Source organism: Erigeron canadensis, chromosome 4, assembly GCF_010389155.1.
Source record: "Erigeron canadensis isolate Cc75 chromosome 4, C_canadensis_v1, whole genome shotgun sequence".
NCBI lineage: Eukaryota > Viridiplantae > Streptophyta > Magnoliopsida > Asterales > Asteraceae > Erigeron > Erigeron canadensis.
The window spans coordinates 40978929-41004651 of record NC_057764.1 but is presented as its reverse complement, the minus strand read 5'-3'; the positions used below and the strand labels follow the sequence as shown (position 1 = coordinate 41004651).

General features: G+C 33.0%; 3 protein-coding genes across 3 annotated transcripts; all 3 read left to right on the top strand.

Annotated features, from left to right (window-relative positions):
* Positions 1-628: 628 nt before the first annotated feature.
* Positions 629-8298, top strand: LOC122596201 (putative inactive cadmium/zinc-transporting ATPase HMA3). The gene is made up of 9 exons (XM_043768737.1): positions 629-848; positions 3429-3695; positions 4838-4935; positions 5028-5283; positions 5539-5676; positions 5808-6135; positions 6237-6439; positions 6518-6726; positions 6799-8298. The coding sequence occupies exons 1-9, from the start codon at positions 653-655 to the stop codon at positions 8077-8079; spliced, it is 2976 nt and encodes a 991-aa protein (XP_043624672.1). The 5' UTR covers positions 629-652; the 3' UTR covers positions 8080-8298.
* A 398-nt stretch (positions 8299-8696) lies between these two features.
* On the top strand, positions 8697-15653 carry LOC122597627 (homogentisate phytyltransferase 1, chloroplastic-like). Its single transcript, XM_043770201.1, has 11 exons — positions 8697-8847; positions 12940-13208; positions 13372-13455; positions 13610-13768; positions 13853-13942; positions 14041-14142; positions 14267-14362; positions 14463-14534; positions 14625-14720; positions 15191-15295; positions 15609-15653. Exons 1-11 carry the CDS (start codon positions 8697-8699, stop codon positions 15651-15653), a joined length of 1269 nt encoding a protein of 422 aa, XP_043626136.1.
* A 2672-nt stretch (positions 15654-18325) lies between these two features.
* LOC122597626 (homogentisate phytyltransferase 1, chloroplastic-like) lies at positions 18326-21655 on the top strand. Its single transcript, XM_043770200.1, has 12 exons — positions 18326-18398; positions 18535-18812; positions 18956-19039; positions 19179-19253; positions 19444-19527; positions 20058-20150; positions 20348-20449; positions 20532-20630; positions 20790-20861; positions 20946-21041; positions 21328-21432; positions 21614-21655. The coding sequence occupies exons 1-12, from the start codon at positions 18326-18328 to the stop codon at positions 21653-21655; spliced, it is 1203 nt and encodes a 400-aa protein (XP_043626135.1).
* Positions 21656-25723: the final 4068 nt, after the last annotated feature.

Genomic DNA, 25723 nt, shown 5'->3' with positions numbered 1-25723 from the left:
TCATCAACGATATATTTGTTCATGTATATTCATTCGTTTATATCTGTTTATCTCCATCATGAACACAAGCAAATATACACGAATAACCAATGTCTTGAATGAGCAAATATGAACGTAATTGTTATGTTTGGATATCTATTCGTTAAGCCAAATGAATAAATATCATATTCTTATTAATTCAGGTCGTTTTAGAGCCCGACGGCCTCGACCTATGATTTTGATACTTTAGTAGTTCAGTATGCTATTCTACAAGACTACAATCCCTTTGAATCACTTTGAAATATCGTATGTTAATCATATATCAGTTATGTAATTTACCTTGATCTAAACATTTTTGTAATAAAAAAATATTTCTTAGTGCAAAAAGCAAAACAATGTAAAAGGAGACATGAAAAAAGTAATAAATTAGTATTATCTTTTCAGCTTTTTTTCAATTCTAAAGATTCGGCCCCACATGGAAAGTGGTTTCATTCGTACATTCCATCAAACACAACATTTTTCATAATTCGATTCTCCTTTCTCCTTAAACTCCATTTCTCCCTCCACTACAAATAATACTCGCCATTTCTCCCAATTTCTATTCTATTTCTCTTGTTCCGCACTTCATACTATAACCGAAAACGTCCATATATACAAAAAAAAAAAAAAGGATATGATGAAGGAGAATTCTACAAAGAAGTTAGAAAAAAGCTACTTTGATGTTTTAGGATTATGTTGTTCGTCCGAAGTGCCATTGATTGAGAAGATCCTTCGACCTATCGAAGGTGTTCACGATATCTCTGTCATTGTTCCTTCAAGAACCGTCATCGTAGTTCATGATCCATTCTTAGTCTCCCAGCTTCAAATTGGTAATGTATTTCTTGTTATATATCTACTTCTCATGATCACTTAATTGGTACTTTTTTGTTACTTGACAACATGAGTGTAATTAAGTTGTTTAATTGATCTATCATTTTCTTTCTTCTAGCTTCTACATTATTATTATACTAAAGTCATGTGCATCCAAATACGTACTTTTAACGTGTAGAAATATATCTAATTAATGATAGTCATAACTAATGATATGAATTTTTCAATTACCTAACTAATCTTTGAAGCAAATAATATTTGAATTAAAATTGCAAGAATATTCTTTTTGAGGTATATATATGTGTGTGTTTTTATAATTATCTATGTGTATATACCCTCTAAGTTTTACGTCTAACATATAAGTTCATCTTGTCAAAATTTAAATTCTAATTAAGTTACCTAGCTTTCTTGTCCGTATTCCATTTTTATTTCCTTTTGCAACTTCTCATTTTTTTGCTCTCCTAAATATGCAAAACTAGATTTCACAATTTCTTTTGAGTATGAAAATATCTTACGTAAAAAAATTTGTCAAAAAATGTATTTTATTTGGTTATATATCTTTCACTACAATTTACCCCTTTTTTTTCTAAGTATCTGGCCAGTGGTAAGATTTCACCTTATATAAATTTTATAGAATTATACAACTAAATTTTCATCCGATAACGTTCTCTTTCTATCCTTTTTAATCTTCTTTTTTATGGATATAAAGTGACATAAAGCATATGGAAGTAACGTAACGGCTCATGTTAGTAGTTTAGAAGATTAACTTTTTTTTATAGAAGATTAGGGTGTCAGAAAGCACGATGTTTGGTCTTATGACAAAATTTCAATGTACTAGCTGATATCATAATTCATAAAGCTTTTATCGAAAAAAATACTTTAAATACTATTAATATATACAAACATTCACATGTTCTTTAAATATTCATATATAACCAACATTCACATGTTCATTAAGCAAAACAAGCACTTAAAATGTTTTAGTCTTTTATCCGATGATCAATTAATTTGTCGTTATCATGTTAGTAATATATTGACTCAGCATACTAAAACACTTTTACCCAATAATTTATACTATATTATATATCAAATTCATTTTTGATTTTCAATATTGAACTTAATATTTCAATATTAATTTTAAATTTAAACAATGTACACATTCTATTGCATGATGTACTTATATACATCATAGCCATATCACATCAATAACTTCCATTACTCACCGACGCCACACCACCACCACCACCGCCATTATCGCCGCTCGCCGCCACCACCACCCGTCACCGCCAGCACCGCCGCTGCCATTCACCGCCACCTTCGTCACCTCCGTAACGCGTAGATATTGTTCTCGGTATAGAATGAAAACCTAACAACCGGTTTTCAAGGATAGGTGATGGTTAGAGGGGACAGGTGAAGCCATAGAGGTGGTTGATAGTGAGGACCTTGTAGTGGCTACACCCATAGAAGGAGAGGGTGAAGGGTTAATGAGGTATATATTTATGGGGATTGATATTTGTATTCATATTTTTGATCATTTTATCACAGTGAATATTTGTACGTTATGATACTTATATATATGTTGTGGTAAAAATATTAAAAATCATGGTACAATTATCAGTCTGCATACATTTATAGTCAACTATTATGGAAGTATATTTAGGTATTACTTAAATGTAAATCGTTAGAAAGTGAGTTTAAATTGAATGTGATATTTATATTCCCTTATAAAAGAATTTTAACCCTTCTTCTTTAAATTTAAGAACTTGATATGTCTAATTTACCCTCTATTTTAATACATTTTTATTTTTATTTTATAACTGTGACTAAAATGCCTTTTAAAAAAATTCAGCCTCTATCCCTCTCTCACGCTAGAAACACATAGTAACTCACAATTCGTCCCCCTCTGCCTCCTTTCACATCCCACCGCAAAAACTCTTCACATCTCCGGGCACAATGAAATTACTTTTATGTTAATAACTACACCCTCACTACATTGTGCGGGCACCAATCAATCTAGTAGATTATACATAGAAAGAGTCGAGTGATGAGAATGTACCAAAAACAATGAGTATTAAATTAACCAAATTTGGCACTTCGCTAAGGGGTGTGGACCCTGTAGGTACCGAACACAAATACCTCTTTCAGGAAAATAAGGACTCGTTCTTTTGAAAAAGTTATCTTTGTGTTTTTTTTTTTTTTTAATCACTCTTGCGACTCTTGCTTTAAAAAAGGTTATTTTTGCGTGTGTGTGTTTTTTTTATAAGCCTTATTTTATTATAACTTTTTTGCATTCTACAATACAAGTAGTAAGTTTCAGTATCGCTCCCAAATAATACGACTTGAAATATATGGATTAGTACATTAGTAAATTAACCAAGTGTTGTAAAATATATTCAAGATGAGATGATGCATACATGTAATTTTTTCTTTTCATTTTAAACAATTGTTTATAACAGTTTACATTTTTTTTTTGTTGTTGTTGTATCCTTTCAGTTTTAATACTATTAAATAAGGGTTTTACATTAATTACTACCATAACTAGTGTTATAGATCTTAATTACATTTATTTGTTTTATTAGTTAAGGCGCTTAACCAAGCGAGATTGGAAGCAAACGTGAGAGTAAAAGGAGGAGATACAAAGTATCGTAATAAATGGCCAAGCCCGTATGCAGTGGCTTGCGGTATCTTACTCTCGTTGTCATTTCTGGGCTATATTTATTCACCATTTAAATGGCTGGCACTCGCTGGAGTTGCCATAGGCATAATTCCTATTGCTCTGAAATCTTTTACTTCGTTACGCAATTTCAATTTCAGACCTGATATAAACACCCTCATGCTCATTGCAGGTACGTACACAATTCTAAACTAAAAAAGTGTCTAATCTAGTGCACAATAATGATCATTTTAACGTCTATCATATATAATTCATAAATGCATATTTTCATGTTTTTAGTTTCACATCGATCCATTGCCATTTTTGATGTATCATGTGTGCTCAATAATTGTGATTCATTATTGAATTTCTATTCATTGAAACTAACAAGTGAGTAACCGGCCAGTTCAAACAAAGAGTAATTAATTACAAGTTTGGCTAGATATCATATTGTCTTAAACAAAAGAAAACCCATTTATAACATAATCATTGTTCTGACATTACGTACAAAAAAGTTACGATGAAAACACAAAAACAAAGTGCAAACAAGATTAGATTCTTCAAGTTAAAAAGACATCAATTAATAGTAAGTATTGTATGTATGTCTGTTTTAGGCTTTGTTTTTCTTTACGTACGTATTCTAATGTTATTGCCTTATTGGCCATATGCTATTGTATTGTGGCGTGGGCCGGCCCAATGATGTTCCACTAGGAATCTGAATCTCTGCCGAAATAGTTTTGGGACTTTTGCTCATCACGTGGGCCGTAGGGAATGTAAAATAAATACTTCTTTTCTTATCCACTATATAAAAACTCAATTGGTATGTAGAGTTTAAAGAATTTGTTACTTTTAGTTTTTGAAAAATGAGTAATTAATCATTGATTGCTTTATCTTTCACAATTTCTTACAAAATTTGGACGACGATAGATGTATAACATACACTTTTTTTAAATGCTTCGTTTACTATAATATTACATTTACATGATTTACCTTTCTCTCATATTGAACATGAATCTAGTCCTTAGAGGACGAATAATATAGTTTCATAAAAAATAAAAATACTAGTAGGCCACATATTAAAGGATAACAATAGATGAAAAACCGACTTTTCTCAATTAAATTTTACATTTTTTTTCTTTTTTCTTTTTCTCTCTTTTAGAAGAACAAGAATAAATTATATTATTAACGACCACCAACGAGGAGCTAGGGATCAAAGGTAAAGTACAATCTAGAGATACATACAGTCTAGAATCAACCCGGATTTTTTTTCTTTTTAACTAAAATTACTAATTAGCGTTTGCTTTTGAAACTAATACCACCAAATCTTACTCGCAGTTGCAGGATCAATCTTTCTTAAGGATTACTGGGAAGCAGGAACCATAGTGTTCTTGTTCACTACTGCCGAATGGCTCGAGTCAAGGGCAGGTCACAAGGTTCGCTGCAGCCTCTCGTATATTTCATGAAAATCGTTACTTAATATAACTTAAACTACTGATGTATAGAATGTTTTCCTTCAAATCTGCAGGCCCATGCTGTAATGTCATCTTTAATGAACATGGCTCCACAAAAAGCTGTATTGGCTAGCAATGGCGAGGAAGTCAATGCCAATGAAGTCATGGTCAATACAAAGCTCATAGTTAAGGCTGGAGACGTTATCCCGATTGATGGAATTGTGGTGCACGGTAGATGTGAAGTTGATGAAAAAGCTCTAACTGGAGAGTCATTTCCTGTATCAAAACAAGTAGATTCCATTGTATGGGCTGGCACAATAAATCTGAATGGTATGCGTTGACTTTTGAGGTCAAAAACTCTACTCTGATATTCAAAATCTTTAATCTTTTTTCCGGTACTTGTTAAAATTATTGTTGATACACATGCCAATGCTTGTATTAGAAAACTATATTTTAAGTTATTATTGCGTAACATAAAAGTTTGTAAAAAATTTATTGATTTAAAATAGGTTCTTGTGACTTAAAAAGTCAAAGTATGAATAGAGGATGTGATTTTTCTGTTAAACCCATTTTATATTTCTGCAGGTTACATTAGCATTAACACTAGTGTTCTAGCTGAAGATTGTGTAGTGGCGAGAATGGCTAAGCTTGTGGAAGAAGCTCAAAACAACAAATGTAAAACTCAAAGATTGATAGATGAATGTGCCAAATATTACACCCCAGGTAATGGTTGCTAATCATTATAACATGCCATTATAATGATTTAAATAAATGGTATCACTTGGCTATTATGCCAATAATCTAGTTAATCGATTATTGGTGCTAACACTAGTTCTCTTCATGTGAACGTGCAGTTGTTATTGTTATAGCAGCCTGCTTGGCTATTATACCAGCTATTATGAAACTTCATAATTTAAATAAATGGTATCACTTGGCATTGGTAGTTTTGGTGGGTTCATGTCCATGTGCACTCGTACTGTCGACACCAGTCGCTACATATTGTGCCCTGTCAATGGCAGCTACAACCGGACTTTTGATCAAAGGTGCAGAATACTTGGAAACACTTTCTAAAGTTAAAGTCTTTGCTTTTGACAAAACCGGGACAATCACTAGAGGAGAATTCTCAATTTCTACCTTCGATTCAGTAACTGACGACATCATTCTAGACAAATTGCTATATTGGTAAATTATCAACTCACTCTTATGATCAATATTTATGGTAATAGGTTTTTACATATTATTGCTACCTGATACTGATTTTTGTTTTGGTTGAAAATTAAAAGGGTTTCGAGTATAGAGAGCAAGTCTAGTCATCCCATGGCTGCAGCACTTATAAACTATGCACAATCGTATTCAGTAGAAACACAACCAGAAAACGTTGAGGAATTTGAAAATTTTCCAGGAGAAGGAATCTATGGGAAAATTGAAGGGAAAAATGTTTATATTGGAAACCAAAAGATTGCAATTAGAGCAGGCTGTTCACAAGGTGCATAGTTTTCCAATCTGTTTTGTGTGCATCATTTAATTAGTCCGTTTTTTGTGGTTAATCAATTTTTGTTTGTAGATTTAGTTCTGAATAATGAGCGTGAAAGAACGGAAGGAACGTCGATGGGATACATATTTCTAGGGTCTTCACTTGCTGGAGTGTTCAGTCTATCAGATTCATGTCGAACTGGTGCAAAAGAGGCACTGAAGGAACTGAGATCAATGGGTATAAAAACTGCTATGCTTACAGGAGATTGTCAATCTGCAGCCAATCGTGCACAAAATGAGGTGAAAATCAAATGTCCGCTAGGCATGTTCAATTGAAAGTTTATGTACTCATTTCAACTTTATACTTTGCAGTTAGGGGGTGCATTAGATATAGTACATGCTCAACTTCTACCAGAAGATAAAGCCAAGCACATTAAAGCTTTTCAAAAGTTAGGCCCAACAGCAATGGTTGGTGATGGGATCAATGATGCGCCTGCTTTAGCTACGGCAGATATTGGAATCTCAATGGGGATCTCAGGATCAGCACTTGCAACCGAGACTGGGCAGGTGATTCTGATGTCAAACGATATACGTAAACTACCGATAGCAGTGAGGCTCGCGAGGAAAACACGAAGAAAAATATTTGAAAATATTTTTTTGGCTGTTATTACCAAGGCTGCTATAATTGCGTTGGCTATTGCAGGCCATCCATTAGTTTGGGCTGCAGTTTTAGCTGACGTTGGAACTTGTTTAGTGGTGATTCTTAACAGCATGCTTCTACTGAGAACCACACCCATTTCAAAAGGTTCACAAAAGCATTCGGGCTCCTCGCATAATCATAAACATTGCCATTCATCTCATAAGCATGATAAATGCTCATCTGATAAACATGGGCATACAAAATGTCATAAAAGCAAGTGTTCCGATGTTGGCCAGAAGAAAGATTGTTGTGGTCGTAAAGATAAGGGTAATGAGCAACAGGAATTGGTACAAGAAACACAAGTCAAACATAGTTGTTGCTCTCGTGATCATCATGTAAGTGAGGTGAACAAGCCGATGAAAGAAACTGAAGAGCATCATTTGCAAGAAGTGAAAGTTTGTGTACAAAGAACAAAAGATGATTGTTGTGCTCATGATCATGAAGAGGGACATGTGGCAAACCATTTGGTACAAGGTGACGGAAGAAAACATAGTTGCTGTTCTAGTCCTAATGATGAGGTGCAAAAACACGAAAACCATGGTTCATGCTGTGCTCATCCTAGTGACAAGGCACACAAAGATTTAAATGTTGAATCACGACGAGCCCGTAGTTGTGAAAATGTGGCTAAGAAGCTAAGCAACAACTGTCATGACCATATATCCCACAAGAAAAGCCACTCTAGTTATGAAACTACACATGGTCATTCCAGCCATATCTCTGAGGCGGGCGATCATCATCAACAGAATCACTTACAAGAGTACTACATAACGGAAGAGGAGTTGGGGAAAATGGTAAAACATTGTTGTGAGAACCATGGGCTAGATCATAAAATGCATAATGTAGGTGGTGGTGGTTGTTGCAAGATGAGCTTCAGAAAGGAATGTTGCAGGCACAAACCTTTTGGAGTTGGATTCAATGAAGAAGGAGGGTTATCAGAAATAGTGATTGAATAATAATTGTATAAATTTTTACTATTTAATTTCGATAATTTGCCATATTTTATTGATGGCTTTCATTAGGTACATCCTGGTTTCAAAAGGATATAAGCTGTTCAACCTTTTGCTAGAGATGGATGTTGTTAGCGGTTTCTTATATTTGCATATTTGTTCATTCAGGTTCACTACTAGATTTCAAAGCAATCAACGATATCAATGGGTATGGTATTATATTAACTGATGCATATCAAAAAGTTTTAGTCATATGTAATTGGTAACATATCCCGTATATATTTTTATAATTTTATTTCCTACTCATTGCCAGGCTAGTGTATTAGTCGGGCTATAATTTGAGTAAAGGGTGTGGGAAAACTTTGAACACGTATAGGAGACTTCCTAAATGATTGCATGTATCACAAGAAGAGCTTGCTTGTCTAATCAATTAAAAAAAATTACAAACTTATTATAAGCTTATAACTAGCATCACATAAAAAAGTATATTTCATTTTAAGCCCATAATATCTGTCATAATATTCACTAAATCTTTATCGATGCTCACCAGGGGTATAGCAACAATAATATCAATAACAAATATATTAACAATTAAAAAAAAAAAAAAAAAGAACAAGAAAAAAATGAGCTATTGGGCTTTGGTTCCAAAAGGAAAGAAAAAAATGAGCCTCTACGATCCTTATATTGGGCGTGATGAAGGCCCAAGCAAACTTAACACGACATTCGACACCAACGATCTCAACAACTCGATAAATCGATACAGTAGTACACAATGTATTTTGAGAGGGTTGGGATTACTTATCAATTTCTTCATAATTTGGAATTCTTTCTATTGAATTGTTTGTTGATTAAAAGGTTGTTTCTATCACGTGGGTATATCCAGGAGATGGCTTTGACACATTTGAAATAGAATTAAGCTAGCATAAAAACTGATCAAATTATAAGTTGAAATAACCATGACCAAATCAATTCAATTTCTGGAGGGGAATCGGAATTATTGGGTCGGTTTATGTCTCAAAATAAGTGTCAACAATAACAATGACACACAAACCTAGTGATGGTTTGTGGCCGGCGACAATGGTTGATTAAGTTGTGAATTGTTTCACACAGAAGTGACTCAACAGTACTATGTGATTAAGTGATCGCACCCTTACTGGATTTTCCATCAATATATGCATCTTGTTTATCACTAGTAGTTCAATAACAAAAATCGAACTATTTTTTTTTTTACTTTAATTTATATAGTTTTGAACTAGTCCCCAAAATTGATTTCATTTGATGCCTCCAAAAACCTTAAGCCGCCACTGGTTTCACGAATACTTACAACTTTACGAGAGAGGTGAGCAACGTACTTAATTAGTCATGAAAAATATGGATTCTTCGAGGCTTGGTGGGTTAGACCATGTTGAAGACATTGTCTTTTTCATCTAAGACAGCCCATATATAGCTCATATTTGGCCCACTACTCTATTTCCTCTAAAATTACACATATTACACGTATTAATGCTTCTCTCAAATATAAGTGCATTTTCTTTGTTTTCAATTTTTAATGTTTCGTGAATTATAAAAAAAATTTCTAAATATATTTTGTGCATAGATCTCATTTCAGTCGTATAATGTAATTCTTAAAGGAGTTGGATTTTTCTAAAAAAACTAAATCAAGCATGTAAAATTGGGCCTCTGCTTTGTACTGCATTTTTCCTTTTTCTATCAAGTCAAGTGTACGTCAAGTGTACCGGGTTTAATAGATAAAAAGTATTTTCTATCACTTTTGGCTAATTTTTTTTGTTTTCACAGAATTTTTATTCTTAAATGAACACCTAGATATATGATATGATGCTACTTTTTATAGTGAGACTAGCTAGCGTTGTGTTTCAATTTCATCTTAGTGAAACAAACATTGTTCCGATTGACGTCAGTTTTGTTAATATACTTTTTTTTTTTTATAGATATTGCGATAGCAAAATATAATTTAGTAAAATTCATTTAAGAGGTTGTTGACAAATATGGGTCAATGTCAATGTCTCATTCGATATCTAAATCGATCGATGTAAATTTCAATCATCTATAAGCCGTTCGAATATTATATTTTTTCTTTCAAAATAGATGTAACCTAGATTTTAGACCCGTGTCCAACACTGGACACCGGATTTACGATATTAACAATATTAGATTTCCATACATTTAAGTCATAAAAGTTTACAATTTCAAAAAAACACGGTTTTAAGTGTTATATTTTGCAAGTTGTAGTATAATAATCATAGATTCCTCACTGTCATTATTAGCCTAAACATATTGATGGAATTGTTTGCCGTAGTCAGTCCACAAGGCACATCCTATATATAATAATTTATCCATTATAGAATATTTTGAAACAGATGTACTCATAATGTGATATTATTAGAAAAAATAATTAAGAATTAAAATATAAAAATATTTGTGATCCTGTACTTGACATTTAAGTATATGTATTTAATCATGATGCGCGTTCATAACACGCATATGTTTATTTTCAATCACTTGTTCTATGATAATATGATAACAATTAGAATTGTTTTTGTATTCTTTGATAACAATTAGGACTCTTCTAATATTTGTTAATAAGTCATTAGGTTTTCAAATTATTTTTTGTAGAAAATATTTCATATGTTAATTTTTTTTTACTTAATTAAATGATTGTAAATTTTTAAAAATTCTCTCAAGTTAATGGTTAAAAAAAAATATAAATGAAGTATTCAGGGCTAAAAAGTGTAAATTATTGATGGAAAACAAAAAAGTGTAGATTAATGAGACTTTTTATACAAATTAATATAAATATTAATATAATAATATATTTGGATAATGATTATTATGATTTTTAATTTGTAGTTTATCTAAATGATGACATCATCAAAAGTCAATTTGATGAAATCAAACGATGTGCTTGGTTAATTAATCATTAGTTATTAAGAAGATTAAGATTAAGGTAAGATTAAGATCTCTTCCCCTAAATAAAATTAGGTAAGTTACATCTAAAACTCTTCGACTTTTTATCTTCATGTCGTTTGACCCTTCACAATAAATGTAACTAAACAGTAGTAAATACGTACATCAAGTCAAATTTGAAATAAAATCAGATTTCCCCTCATTTTTTGATTACGAAACCAACACGTTGTGACAAAACAAGCACTGTATAATAGAAAAGGTATTGAAGGCTTGAATCCAAAGGAAAACAAACGATTTTGTGATGGATAAGTCGATGAAAGACGACTAAGCGTGACAAGAAGGTCGTGGTTATTTACATTATCTTGGAAATGAATCATTTTCAACAGCTAGCCAACACCAACTGTTTGATTTTTTTCGATATCACCAATTTAACCCTTTTCTACATATACTTGTATAACAAGGCTTTTTGCACTTCTTGTGGTTTGGTTTTTTGTTACATGCAAATATAATAAATGAAATCTATACAGATTAATCAATTGGTTTTGAAGACCTCGTCAATTCCGAATTCTCAATTGGTGTCAAATGGAGTTTTCTCGCCCGGTAAGATCATGTCAATGTTTTAAGATCTATTTTTTTTTTAAAATTTGTTTGAAATGCCATTTGTTTTAGATTTAACTTTCATAGATGTACATATCAAAATGATGACCTTTTGTTAATTTTTCCTCTTACGAAAACTTTTCTAATCATACGAAAATCAACAGTACTGAATGACTTAAATTGAATTTGAAATTCCCAATATACCCAAAATAGGCGTACGGTTAGTATAGTTTTGTGGTGCCTGTCTACCTGCGAATGTATTTTTAGTAAATACAAATTAATTAACATGATGTGCATTTAAAAAATCATCCTTCTGCTTAGCAAATATGGGTGATTCACTAATTAGTAAATTGAGGATTCTGGACTTCTGGTTCTACGATAGACAATTGTATGTAAAAACGTGTGAATGATGGAATAAAATGTTTTTATTATAAAATAATTGTAAGTCAAACAAGCCAATGAAGACGGTGGAACATTGGTAAAGTCATAGTATCTTTGGGATACTACGTCATTGAGACTCACATCTCACCGTGTATTAATCAATTTTCGACTTTCAATTTTAAATAATACATGAAGTATCATACATTAATATGCCACAACTTTTTAACTTTTATTTTCATCTTTCTCATCAAGTTTTAATTACTCATTTTTTCATTCTCCTGCATAAATCATTTTATTCCTTTAATTTATTCAAAATCTCATATCTCAAAAACTGTACATCGATAAATTATAAAAGTTATATGGGTGTTCTTAAAATTTCATGTTCTTTCATTAGAGATGTCATTCGATATACTTTCGACGAATTTTTAAATTCGAGGGCGGAGCCCGTATGACTAATGCATTTGGCTATCACACTCTATGACCTATCATCTCATATGACCTATCACACTTTATGACTTATCACCCCACCATCTTACCGCCGCAACACGCGAGTACTTTCTCTCGTTTACAATAACGCACTACAACAAATATCTTATTTATCAACAATCATTACTTCGTATTTTTTAAAAATGCTAAAAAAATTGTTAACTTGTTCACACTTATAAATGTGTGAAAAGAATTCACATTTAAAAGTGTGAATAAAGTTAAAGAATCAAAATCTTTTCACAATTATATATGTGAAAATAAAAAGTTCAAATTTTTAAGTGTGAATAAAAAGTTTACTTGTGAAAAAAATATAACTTTTCAAATTTGTGAATTTTTTTGATACAAGTTTAAATGTGAACAAATTAACATATGTTTTCACACTTTTTTTAAAAAGCGAAAAAATAAATGTAAAAAATTGATATTTTTATTGCAGTGATGATTCATTTCTAATTATTTGTTATTGGCATTATGGAGTAGGCGTACAAGTACCAAGGGCTAACGGGTGGGGGGATTCTCTACAAGGTGGTGGTCGTAAACTGAGTTGTCCTGGAAGATATAGCCACAAATATTATGTTACAGAAATTCAAAGGCGGGGAACAAGTTTTCTTGCAAACGCTACATCTGAATATTCAGACAACGCAAACGATTCTGGAGTATTTCGTAGTCCTCAAATAAACGGAAAAACAATTGGAGCTACATTAGATGTTGTTTACAAATACTCAAGAGCTTACACTCTAAAAGGAACGGTATAATTTCTACTAATACTTAGTACACCCTACAATTTTTGACAATAACGTACAATAGCTGTAATTTCCCCAAATTAAAGTCTGCATGCTAATGAATTGTTTATTTGAAAATTACAATGAGTATATAATTAAGCATTTTTTTTTTCTTTCTATAATTTTGCAGGCATTGTCCATCATTTCAATTTCCTTGCTTGCCGTGCAGAACCTATCGGATTTTACTCCATCGTTCTTTCTTGGGGTTTTGCAGGTCTGTTCGATCTCCTTTCTTGTGATTGTTACGTGCAATAACTTTGTCCGCCAATTAAGTTGTCTTTTGTCGTCTTAGTTAACAGCTAGTAGTATAAAAATCAGATTGATTCATATATATAACATATGAAATGAAACATCTTAATTAATTTCAGGCACTCCTTGGCGGTTGTTTGGCCAATTTGTATGTTGTGGGCATAAATCAACTCTCAGATATCGAGATCGACAAGGTTAACAAACCATATTTGGTGTTGGCATCTGGCGAACTTCCTGTCAAAACTGGCATTCTGCTCACCTCCTTCTATGCTCTTTTGGTATATGATAACATCATATGTTAAAAAAAAAAAAAAATTAGCTATGATAACAAATAATAAATGGTGTTTAGTTAATTTTAATAGGGATTATGTCTTGGGTGGAGTGTTAAATCATGGCCCTTTAGGTTGGGTCTCTTCCTGTGGTATGCGTTTGGAACTGCGTATTCCGTTCATGTGAGTGAACTATTATTAGTTCATATATATGTATATCTCAGACTCTTTTATTTGTGTGTGATCGATCTCAACTTAATTGGGATTTTGCCTCTTTTTAGATTCCATTACTACGATGGAAGAGGATTCCTGTGCTTGCTGCAATGTGCCTTTGGTCAGTCCAGGGCACGATCGTTCCTGTTCTGTTCCACCTCCATGCTCTGGTTGATTACAACTTTAATAAATATTCCTATCTATATATAATAATTCTATATTTGTACAAAAATTTCCAAACATTTAAACAAGTTAAGATTATCATGTCCAACTAATGAGCGCGCAATATTACAGACATACATAAAAGGAAGAACACTTGTACTTTCGAAGCATGCACTTTTTGTATCTGGAATCATGAGCATCTACGGTATAGTTATCGCACTTTTTAAGGTACTAATTACGTATATGGCCTAGCTTTCTCCCCACAAAATAATAGAAGAAATTTCTTTACGCATTGATAATTGTACTGATGTATAAAATGTGAATCTAGGACGTTCCTGATGTCGAGGGAGATAGGATTAATGGAATAAACTCCTTTGCTTTGCAATTTGGGCAAAAACGCGTAAGCTATATACAGACTATATACTTAAGCCTTTGGAGTTTGGATTCACTTGAAATACATCTATCTTTAAATCCTTTTTTATTTTTGCAGGTGTTTTGGATTTGTATATGGCTTCTAGAAATGGCAAACGGTGTGGCTATATTGACCGGGTTGTCATCAACACATTTTTGGATCCGATCGATCATGGTAATATATATTTAACCTTTTTTTTTTTTTTTTTTTTTTTATCACTTTTGAAATAACAGTATTTATAGTCTATGCTTGAGTATTAATGAACACAATGTTGTCATATGGGCTCTTACAGGATGAGTCGATAAATATCCAATTGTGGTATCGGAGTTAAGGTTTCCATTACCTTTTTTTTCAGTATATTTTTTAAAACTTTTCATCTAAACTATCAATCCTGCTTTAGCCGATTGATTCCAAAGGTACCACGTACGGAGTTTAAGTATAGATAAAATCGATTCATGTAATTAAGTCAATGGCTTTGTTAAGAAGATTGAACCACAATTAGGATTAACATAATCACTTTCTCTAGACCGATTAATTACATTGTTAGTAGACCAAAATACATTGCTTAATTCTTATTTCAAAACGTATACTTAATTTTATAACACTAGGAAACCTAACATGATATATGTACTTGTGGTGAATAGGTAATTGGTCATGGCATTCTTGGTCTTATACTTTGGAGAAATGCAAACTTAGTTGATCTCCAGAGCAATGACGCGATTGAATCCTTTTACCTTTTTATTTGGAAGGTACCACTTAGACCCTTCTTAAATCTTAATTATACTAGACTAAATACATACCAAAGAATAAATTATATCCTTCAAAAAAGTAAAATCTGTAAGATGATATACGAGGAATATATGATTCTATACAAAATTTAATTGTCTTGTTCCACTTCAAGTAAAGATCCTTTCAAGTTGAGAACGAACTTGAAAAACAAGTTTTATAAGATAAAATACTCACAATGAGGGTTTTTTAAATCATTCTCACAAAATACTCAACTTGATAAACCAAGTTGAAAGATTTGGTCCACTCCTTGTACTAATTGCCTTCTTTATGCAGCTATACTACGCGGAGTATTTGTTGGTGCCCATATTACGATTTTAAGCATGAACAAGAAGAAGTACTAGTCATGCATCTTCCATTCTTTTTGTTTTAGTTTTATCTTTGATTTTAAATTTAGTCGTATATATATTGAATAAACCATGTCAATGGAACTATGGTATATTTTTATCGTAACCATCCAATCCAAGTAGTAGATGTCCCGTTACTTTCACAAACTTCTTTTTTTTTAAAGGTGAATTTCGCTGAAAACTTTTTGTCGCATTTACATTCAAGTTAGTCAATCAAATGCCTATTACATTACTTATCGTACTTTATTATTTGTCAAATATGTAATATGTATTCCTACACATTAACATTCAAGTTAGTCAATCAAATGATTATTACAGATTAAACTTGATAAGTAATGTATTCTTTAACAGTACTCCGCATTCCGCAAAATATCTTCAACTAAAGAAAAAGCCCAACAACTTAACCCACTTTCTGACCCAGCTTTACCTACAGCCCAACCCAACTACACTTGTGCCCATCTAATGATTTATGGAGACTTGGAGCTGGAGGAGGGTAACATAAGTGGGCTAATATATAAAATACTTGTCGGACTTAACTAGATAACGGTTTATATATTGTATTTTTATTAGCGGTACCATGTTGCGTATATATGTATGTACGTCTATGCTTGTTGTGTAACGTAAATAGATTGAGATTTTTTATTATTGGTTTATTTGAGGAGGACGAATTTTTTTTATTTAGATGTATCCGGCTTAATGTAGTCATTTTTGAACTTTTCACTGATCACCTTCAAGATTATATCTAGCGGGATTTAAATCAAAGCCCTCGAGACTGAGACTCGAGGAGCCGAGTCGACCCGAGGGAGACACCCAAAATACGTGTTGGTTAAAAGTTATAGATTGATATCCAGTACTAGTAAACGTTTCCACATATATATATAAAAAGTGATGAGTTTGCACTTTCTATTAAAAGAGATGGATGTAAAAAGGTGCAACATTAACTTAATTAGCGAATTGAATGCTTTTGCCAATCGACGGACAGCTGATAAGATTCTTAATTGACTTTTTAGAATGTGATATGTATACATTAATTCACATCTAAACAGATGTCAAGAAGATCAGTATGGTGCTGAAATCAAGCTGACAAGGTGATTAAAGACAACCAATACTTGCAAAAGACGGTAACGTTTCTTTTATATACATAAAACATTTTGACTTGACGAAGATAACTTATTGTATTTTTCGAAAACGTATATCATACAAGTTTATTAATTTGCCAATAAATTTACTACTGTAGATATAATCATATAAATATTCTTATTTAACCAATTTCTCACCATAGAATGTTGTATATTATTTTATAAAACTCGAACCTATAACCGGGTCAAAAGTATCATACCTATACAACTTTTAAAATATTCATCAGGTATAAATTGAAAAATACATTGCTATTTCATATGTTCTCGACCCTATTATTTTTACAACAAACAATCCATAGAGTTTGACTTAATCGTCATATTCAACCAAAACAAAGTTCACATGCATCAATTAGAAGTTATAAACAAAAGTTAGGAGTTTGTAATTCATTGCTAGGCTGTGTAAATTAATAAAGAATAGTTTGTATACAAAATAAACTTTTTTTTTTTTAATAAATAAATGTTACCCGTCATATATACAACACTTTATCAAGTTTTATCCTAATGGGAACATCCAAATACATGGATAGAGATAAAACTTCATTTACATTTACATGGATTGGAATGTTAGCTTGGTAATTAGAAATTGAATCTTAATTCCCTATGGTTTCAAGTATTTATTTTTTCAGACGTGTGCACGTCGTGTTATCCAGGGGCGGATCTAAGAGGTAACCTGGGCTACGGGTCCGCTAAATTCATGTAGTTAAAATTTTTTGAAAAATGATGTATTTTTTTATTGGTGCTACGGGTCAAGTAAATATGGGATACCGGTCTTGTAACCAACTTTAAATTTTTGAAACACTTTTTTATCAATTAAACTTATAAAGATGTATCTGTATAATTAAATTATAAAGAAAAACTACTAAAAATGACAAAAAAAAATCTTAACATACATTAAAAATAGCCAAAAATCTGTTAAAAAATGTTAGAAATCGTAACAATTTAGTTATTATCGTTACTTTATGCCTATACAAGGTTAGTGGAAATAAAAATTGTGCTATGGGTCACTTCCGGTTCTGATTCCGCCACTGACTGTTATCGCACCTTTAATTGGTCTCGATGGATGTCTTCTGATTCCAACTAGCTTTTAGCATACTGCCCACTTATATATCGCTGATAGGGTTCGAGTGACTAACCAACTAACACGTAGTGGAAAAAAAAAAAATTATAATCCGAGGTATAGCATCTCGATCAATTACTTTGATAAATATGATGTAGCTATAATATAAGTAAATTAAATTAATTTTTTTAATTGCAAAAATCTTTTATGCATGCACTAAATCGAAGTTGCACGTGAGAGATGCATGTTCAAGTTTCCAGTAGATGCAAGCAATGACTATTTAATTTTCACTATATTGGAAACTTCCTTCTGCATGCGGTGCGTTAATTATCTGAAGAAAAGTATTTGTGGTAAAAGTTGATAACCGGTTATTCAAATCGGCCTATATATATATGATCTACTAGTTTGTTAATTACCTGTACGTGAGGTATATATACCTGATTCAAACGTATGGCAAGTCATCAATGTGTTAGATCTTTCTCAACCTTTAATTCGTCGTCTAAATTCCCTGCTGTATCGACAGGTAATATTATGTACCACGAATATCTGATCATATAGTAGTTTTTTTGTTAGCTCGCAATTTTCAATTGAAACAAAAGAAATAGAACGTGCGCTGATGTAATTATACAACGCGCGTGTCCTTTTTTTTTTTTTAACAGGAACCCGATACTCATTTGGAAAATGTAACATTGAGAAAAGCTACAAGCTGACGTCGTCCTTCAAACTTCGAGAAAAACATAGAAGAAATGATCATCTTTATAAACGTTTTGTGTTGTTTAAACCAAGCAATTGGAAACATGTCCCATTAATTTTGGGACTACATGTACGAAATAACTTCAAGTCCGAAAGATCAACTCGGGACTCTATGATCAGTAGTAGTGCCATGATGATCAACATTTTGTTCAAGTTTTCAAGACCTTATGCAGTTATTGCGACGGTTAGATTTTAAATTAAACATCCTAATTTAATCTTATATATACTAGCAAATTAATAAACAACCTTTTTCAACAAATAATTTAGCTAACCATGGAGTCGATCGGTTAATTAACTAACTGTATTGTAAGCAACCTCTTTTTTAAGGTTCTGAGTGTCATTTCTACGTCTCTTATGGCTGTTGAAACGCTTTCGGATCTCACTCCATTGTTCTTCATCAAAGTTCTTCAGGTACGTACGTACGTAATTGAGGATATGATCAAAATAAACTACAACTTAACTTTTACATAAAAAATAAGTTATTGGCTGCTAGAAAATAAATTACAACTTTTTTCGATTCATGATACATATGTGTACGTAACTTTTTTAGGCCATATTCGGAGGCGTTTGCATGCAAATCTATGTTTGTGGTTTCAATCAGATATGCGACTTAGAGATAGACAAGGTATATATATATGTTTCATACAATAGTCGTACATCAAATCAATAATCATTCGTTTTTCTTTTTGTACGTTTTTCTATCGTATTAATTAACTACTGAGCTGAGTAAACTTTTGTAAATTTAATTATTAGTACAAAACTTAATACTCTATAAGTTGACTTCGCATTTTATGGTTGACTTTATGTATATCCAGATTAATAAACCGTATCTTCCATTAGCTTCAGGGGAGTTAACCATGAAGACAGCCATCTTTGTGACCTCATTATCCGCTATTATGGTAAATTAATTAAGTTGTTTTTACGGTATGTATATTTACCACACGCATAGAAATTAATTAATCTCAAAAGTGAATCGATCATCCGATCCTAGCTAGAAGTGTATGTAATTAACCGTACGTACGTCACAAGTCACAACATGTGAGCACGTACTTTACGTACGTATAGTATTGTATATTTTACAAGATTATTCTATATTTTACGTACGTATTTTATATTTCCTTTCATACATCTTCAACCTGATCTTTTGTGTCAGAGTTTACAATGCTTTGCAAAATACTCGTAAGAAACTTACTCCTTTTAGGATTTTATTTAATAAAAAATTTTACATATAAGAAGTAAGCGTATTTGAAGAATAATTTTCAACCGGTAACGGAGTATGATATATATATATATATATATAGGTGAGACTTAAATTAACCAACAATTAAGACACATTGAATACAACTATATATATAATACTCCGCATATCTAGTATACAGGTGATTATATGTTTTAACATAAGTATGTATGGATCTTAATTCGAGTGTAGAGTTTATTGATCGTGTACATGAGTGGTTCTTGGCCTCTATTTTGTGGTCTCTTCGTATGGTTCGTGATTGGAACTGCATATTCAGCAAATTTGGTTCGTACATAACTACTAGTACTCGTATTACACAAGCTAGCTAGGCACCCAGGGGCGTACGTGCCTAAAGGGAGGCTAATGCCTCCTTTGAAATTGGTACACCGCCCTTGTAGGCACCATTATATTGATCTCTACATTAATTTCATGAACAAAATATGTTAATATTCGTAACAAAAAATATATATATATTTTTCCAGTTACCTTTTCTACGATGGAAGAGGTTTCCTTACACTGCGGTCTTATACATGATAAACTCCCGAGCGCTGGCCATTCCATTTGGATATTACGTGCATATTCAGGTATATATTAATTTTCGTCACTATATATATATTAATTTAAGGTTAGATCGATATATTAATTGTTAATTCATAATAATAATAGAATGCCATTATTCGTGGAGGTGTCATCATCCTTTCAAGACGTCACCTTTTTTCAATGGCAATGCTCATCGTGTTCTCTGTTGTCTTGATACTGTTTAAGGTGAATATCGTGTTTATTTGCCTTTTAATCCTAATTTGCGTGCTTTTGAAATTATATACTAAGATGAGCTCGATCTTCATAATTAAATTGATCAGTTTGTTAATTGTTGATCAATCTAGCTAGCTCTTTGATTTCTTTTCGTCGATGGTTAATTATTAGGACATTCCAGACATTAAAGGAGACGAGATGCATGGAATTAGATCACTTGCTTCTCAAATCGGCCCAGAACTGGTTAGTTTTATAAAAGTACAAGTAGCACTTTCGCATCATATATATCACCTATTTATAAACAACTGTACGTACGTACGTAAGTAGATGTTTTGGAGTTGCCTTTGGCTTCTTGGAATGGCTTATGGCGTCACTATTTTCGTTGGGGCTACCTCGTCCTCTGCCTGGAGCAAATTCGTGACGGTACGTACGTACGTATAAAAATTATTACTCAGCTCGTATTACATATTTATGGTATACGTGGTCTAGCTAGACGTCATTTTTGCATGTCATTAACCAAACACATTACACAATCATAATTAAGCACCGCCCCGGCCTCTTAATTTTATTTTATTTTTAACATTACCTGCAAGCCTCTTAATTAGTTACAGAAATATTACTCGTACATGATAAATGTAAATATATTTCTCGATCATTATTTATATTTATGCATTAATTAAGCTAACTTTTGAATTTGCCATTGCCACAGACATTTGGACATATAGTGACGTTTTTGGCACTTTGGGTACGAGCCAAATCAGTGGATTTGAAGAGCACGACATCTATATCGTCAATGTATTTATTTCTTTGGAAGGTAACGCTTACAATCGTATCATCTTTCAATTCGTCGTTACCCCGTCCCAATGTAATTGTGTAGCAAAAAGAAAAACACATGATGTATTTAATATATTTTTTTTAAATATTTAATTTTTGGTATGAAGAGATTATTAGTACTCAACATGGTTACTTATGTAATTTTTTTGACTTGCATGCAGCTTTTCTATGTCGAGTACTTGCTTCTTCCCCTTGTAAGATGAAGCGATGATCAACACTAACAAAAAAGTCAATTGTTTTGGTGGAGCTGACCAATTAATCTGTTTTAGTTGTATATGATGAATAGTCATTGTATAGAACAGGTTTGTAGACTTTTATGCGTGTATGAGTGTGAGGTTACAATCAAAACGATGGATACAATTTGATATATGTGAGTGACCCAGCGTAAGCAAGATTTACACCATCCTTTGGATACATATAGGGGGATTTTATTGTGGAAGGTGAGGGAGGCATTGGGCGACCCTCCTAAGAGTTTGCAAATCTAATTGTGTGTGCTTTTCTTTTTGTAACGATAAAATTGAGGTTTATTAGAATTGAGCCTCTAGCACACACAATTAGATTAAAACATGAGAAAAATTGAAACATGAGGAAAAAAAACCCCACCAACGGAGGCCGCATTACTGGTTTTCCACCTCGCGATATTTTTATTGATTCTCAAACAAGTCCTGAGCGAGTTGTATGAAAGCACGATACAACGGTCCATAATACATATAGCTAACAAAAAAAAAAAACCGTATACAACCCTCTAAGATTCCACAACAAATACATTAATAAAAACACAAAGGTTAGCGACCCAATCAATCCAGTTGGATTGATATTTTCTATAAATGTTTGTTGTTCACATAAAGGAAGAAGACACGATAGAAAAAAAAAAACCTCAACTACCTTTTCCCGTAGACTATTATAGAGCACCATTGTCTTTTACTTTCCACAATCGCCACCACCAACTAAAAAAGCTAGCCTCAAAAGTTCTGTGAGAGCTTCAAGGTAAATGCAAGTCATCAAGCCATGCCAGAAGCTCTTTAGATGATGCTATTGTTCTTTCACCAAGCTGCATTTTTTTAAGATATGTGCGATATAATCTCGATTTGATTGTTGCATTGAAGACAATAAAACGCTTTTATGATGATATAATTGTGGTAAAATCTTAGTGGTATCTCAGTCCTCCCATGAGGGTCTTAGGCCTGGGGAGACCAAGGTTCGAATTCTGAGAGGGCAAAGTTTACTCCTATTTATCGTCGTGTCATTTGGCGGATTAATAGGAGGTTCTTATACCAGGAAGTCCTGTAAAGACTTTTAAAAACGAATGGTTTAGCAGGCAAAGCCAACTTCTTGGGTTTCGGGCGGAGAAAAGCGGAGCGGCTTTTTTCAAAATGATAATAGAAGGTCTTCCTTCCTCCATGATTCCCTGAAAATTCGAATAACATCATGCCTGAATGACGTAGGGGCCGATAAGTGGGACGAATAGGCTCTGACCATTCGAACGTTAAATAATAATAATAATAATAATTGTAGTTTGGATCTTGTAATGTGTGTTTGTATGTGTTTGGATATTGGGATAAAGATAAAATTAGATTTTACTATGTGAAAGGCTTGTTTACAAATGAGGCGTTAGGGGTATTTATATATCTAACGTATTTTCACTAATACCCCTTCCACACTTAGAAAATTACAATTCAACAACATATTTCTATACTTAAGAATCTCCTCTTGGTGTTAAATTGTAAATGTTGCATCGTCTTCACTCTTGGTGGGTCCTTTTTGTTGAGAATCTTTGCTTTGGAGTAGACTTTGAATTTTTCTCTTTGTCTTCATCGTCTTTAAGCAACTTTGACTCTATAGATTCTTAAACATCCTGTGAAGATGAAGATTTGGGTTTTTTGTGAAATGCGAAAGTTTGGCTTGGTATAAAGTGTGAAACTTGACTTGATCTTCCTCTTCATTCTTTGATCATTTTTCTCTTACTCCCTCATAACCACTCAATTTCTCAACAACATACAGTTTGGCTGGCAACTTCTATGTTCCATCTATAATTTCCATTTACGAGTTCAAGCCTATAGTATCTAGGTACCAGAACGTTACCCACCCCTATGTAACTTATCATGATTGTGAAAAAGGGCCCAAGTGGATTCGTAATTGCAAAGTGGACATGTTCGACACGATTAAAATGCAAGTTGAAGCCATTAAGTTGTGGAGCCCCTAGTTGATAGACTTGTTGTGTGTTAAACAAGTTTACAACATACAAATACAAAGGTAAATCCGCCTCGATAGGGATGTAGCGGAGTAAAACAAGGCTACCACAACAAGCTAGTAAAGATACAACACCATCTGCATTTGCGATTCCTCTAAGTACTGGTTCAAGGGCTAGCACACATCTCCATTGTTTTGTGTCTCTAATGAGTACTAAAGCACCAACCGTGGGACTAGCTTCGTTGAGCGTGTGGATAACCTTCCAAGAATGGGCGGCTTCCCGCTGGTTGTACGTCGCCATAAACATAGGTGACGGAATTAGCTCACGAAACTGTTTCTTCGCAGCTTTCAGTGACACCAAATCCGACATATCCACTGTTAATAGCATAGTGGTTAAAAGTTCTGGCAGAAAATTAGAGAATCTGTCGATACGCCTTTGAATTCAACCTCTTCTCAACACTTCGTTATCCATCACAGAATCAATAACAAAAATCGTATGTTGATGCGAGAGAAGTGGGTGGTATGAAACAAGCCAAATTTGTTTTCAATCTGCTTTATAGATGATGTTTGATTCCCATTTGTGGGCGTATGACATTTCATCATGATGGGGAGAAAAGTGCAAAGACAAATTGATTATCATTTTGAGGGGGAGCACATTGCTTTTCCAGATTCTTTGCTCCGAATATTATTCCCAGGTCGAGGGGGAGCTAAAATGAATAATCACTTTTCGATACAATTGTATGCTGTTTAGAAATTGAGTGGCTAAGGGGGAGCAAGAGAGAAATGATCAAAGAGTAAAGAGGAAGATCAGGCCAAGTTTCACACTTTATCAAGGTTGCAAATATCGGCCATATCGGACGATATATCGGTGATATATCGGATATCGGCCATCAAGGCTTCAACTGATACGAAATATGGGTTATCAGCTGAACTTATCGTTTTGGTCAAATGTCGGTCAATATTGGTAAAAAAAAAAGTTGACTTTTTTTCCTTTTTTTAAAATAAAAATAAAAAATGGGTTAAAATCAAAAATAGGGTTTCTGACTTTAAGATTAAAAGTTATGTAAGATTTGCTTCGTAACATAGCAATTAAGATTGAAAGGTATATAAACTTATGTCAAATTGTATATATTGTTAGTATAAATTCCTTTACAATTTAGGGTACCCGATATATCCGATATATCGCATATCGGGGGTCGGCCGATACGATACCGAAAGTGATATATACAACCTTGCACTTTATACCAAGCCAAGCTTTCGCACTTTATACCAAACTTCCGCATTTCATAAAAAACTCAAGTCTTCGTCTTCACAGAATGTTTAAGAATCTATAATGTCAAAGTTGCTTGAAGACGGTAAAGACAAAGAGAAAGCTTCAAAGTCTACTCCACAGCAAAGATTCTCAACAAAAAAGACCCGCCAAGAGTGAAGACGATGCAACATTTACAATTCAGCACCAAGAAAAGATTGTAAATATAAAAATATGTTGTTGAATTGTAATTTTCTAAAGGTGGAAGGGGTATTAGCTAAAAAAGGCTAGATGTATAAATACCCCTTCACACCTTATTTGTAAACAAGCCTTTCACCCAATTTCATACATATTACTTAATTGATATCCAAAAAAAAAGTCCTTATCCAATCTTTTGTGGTCCAACGAAAGTCATTGATAGTTTACCACCAGAGATCATGTCTATGTACAAGTTCAAGGACCCATTCAAGCTCAAGAGTATAAGGAACTTGTTGAAGAAGCCAAAAGATTAATTCCTTTGGTCAGTGAAGAACAATACGTACAGAATTGAACGCACCAATAACATCCACATAAGGCAGAAAAACTTCATTCAAGTGTCGTCCTTTGTTGTAAAAAGAACTAACAAGAAAATATATCAATACACTGGATATCATTTCAGCATGTTGCACGTATCTCATCTACCTTTACAGGCACTTCCTCTTTTCCATGAAGAAAACTGACGCGGGCTCGAAGACGTCGTTGGAAATTAACAAACCACGGTCAATAATAATGGACGTGAAAAATGAGAAGGAAAGTCAATACTTCACCAAATACAAAAGTATATGGCAAGTAT

Excerpts from the sequence above, each read along its gene's own strand:
- LOC122596201 (XM_043768737.1), top strand. The coding sequence starts at position 653 with ATGATGAAGGAGAATTCTACAAAGAAGTTAGAAAAAAGCTACTTTGAT. Across the intron at positions 849-3,428 it reads AGTCTCCCAGCTTCAAATTG|TTAAGGCGCTTAACCAAGCG; the intron begins GTAATGTATTTC and ends TTGTTTTATTAG. Across the intron at positions 6,136-6,236 it reads CTAGACAAATTGCTATATTG|GGTTTCGAGTATAGAGAGCA; the intron begins GTAAATTATCAA and ends GAAAATTAAAAG.
- LOC122597627 (XM_043770201.1), top strand. The coding sequence starts at position 8,697 with ATGAGCTATTGGGCTTTGGTTCCAAAAGGAAAGAAAAAAATGAGCCTC. Across the intron at positions 13,769-13,852 it reads CCTCCTTCTATGCTCTTTTG|GGATTATGTCTTGGGTGGAG; the intron begins GTATATGATAAC and ends TAATTTTAATAG. Across the intron at positions 14,143-14,266 it reads TGTTCCACCTCCATGCTCTG|ACATACATAAAAGGAAGAAC; the intron begins GTTGATTACAAC and ends GCAATATTACAG.
- LOC122597626 (XM_043770200.1), top strand. The coding sequence starts at position 18,326 with ATGGCAAGTCATCAATGTGTTAGATCTTTCTCAACCTTTAATTCGTCG. Across the intron at positions 20,151-20,347 it reads CTGCATATTCAGCAAATTTG|TTACCTTTTCTACGATGGAA; the intron begins GTTCGTACATAA and ends ATATTTTTCCAG. Across the intron at positions 21,042-21,327 it reads CCTGGAGCAAATTCGTGACG|ACATTTGGACATATAGTGAC; the intron begins GTACGTACGTAC and ends CCATTGCCACAG.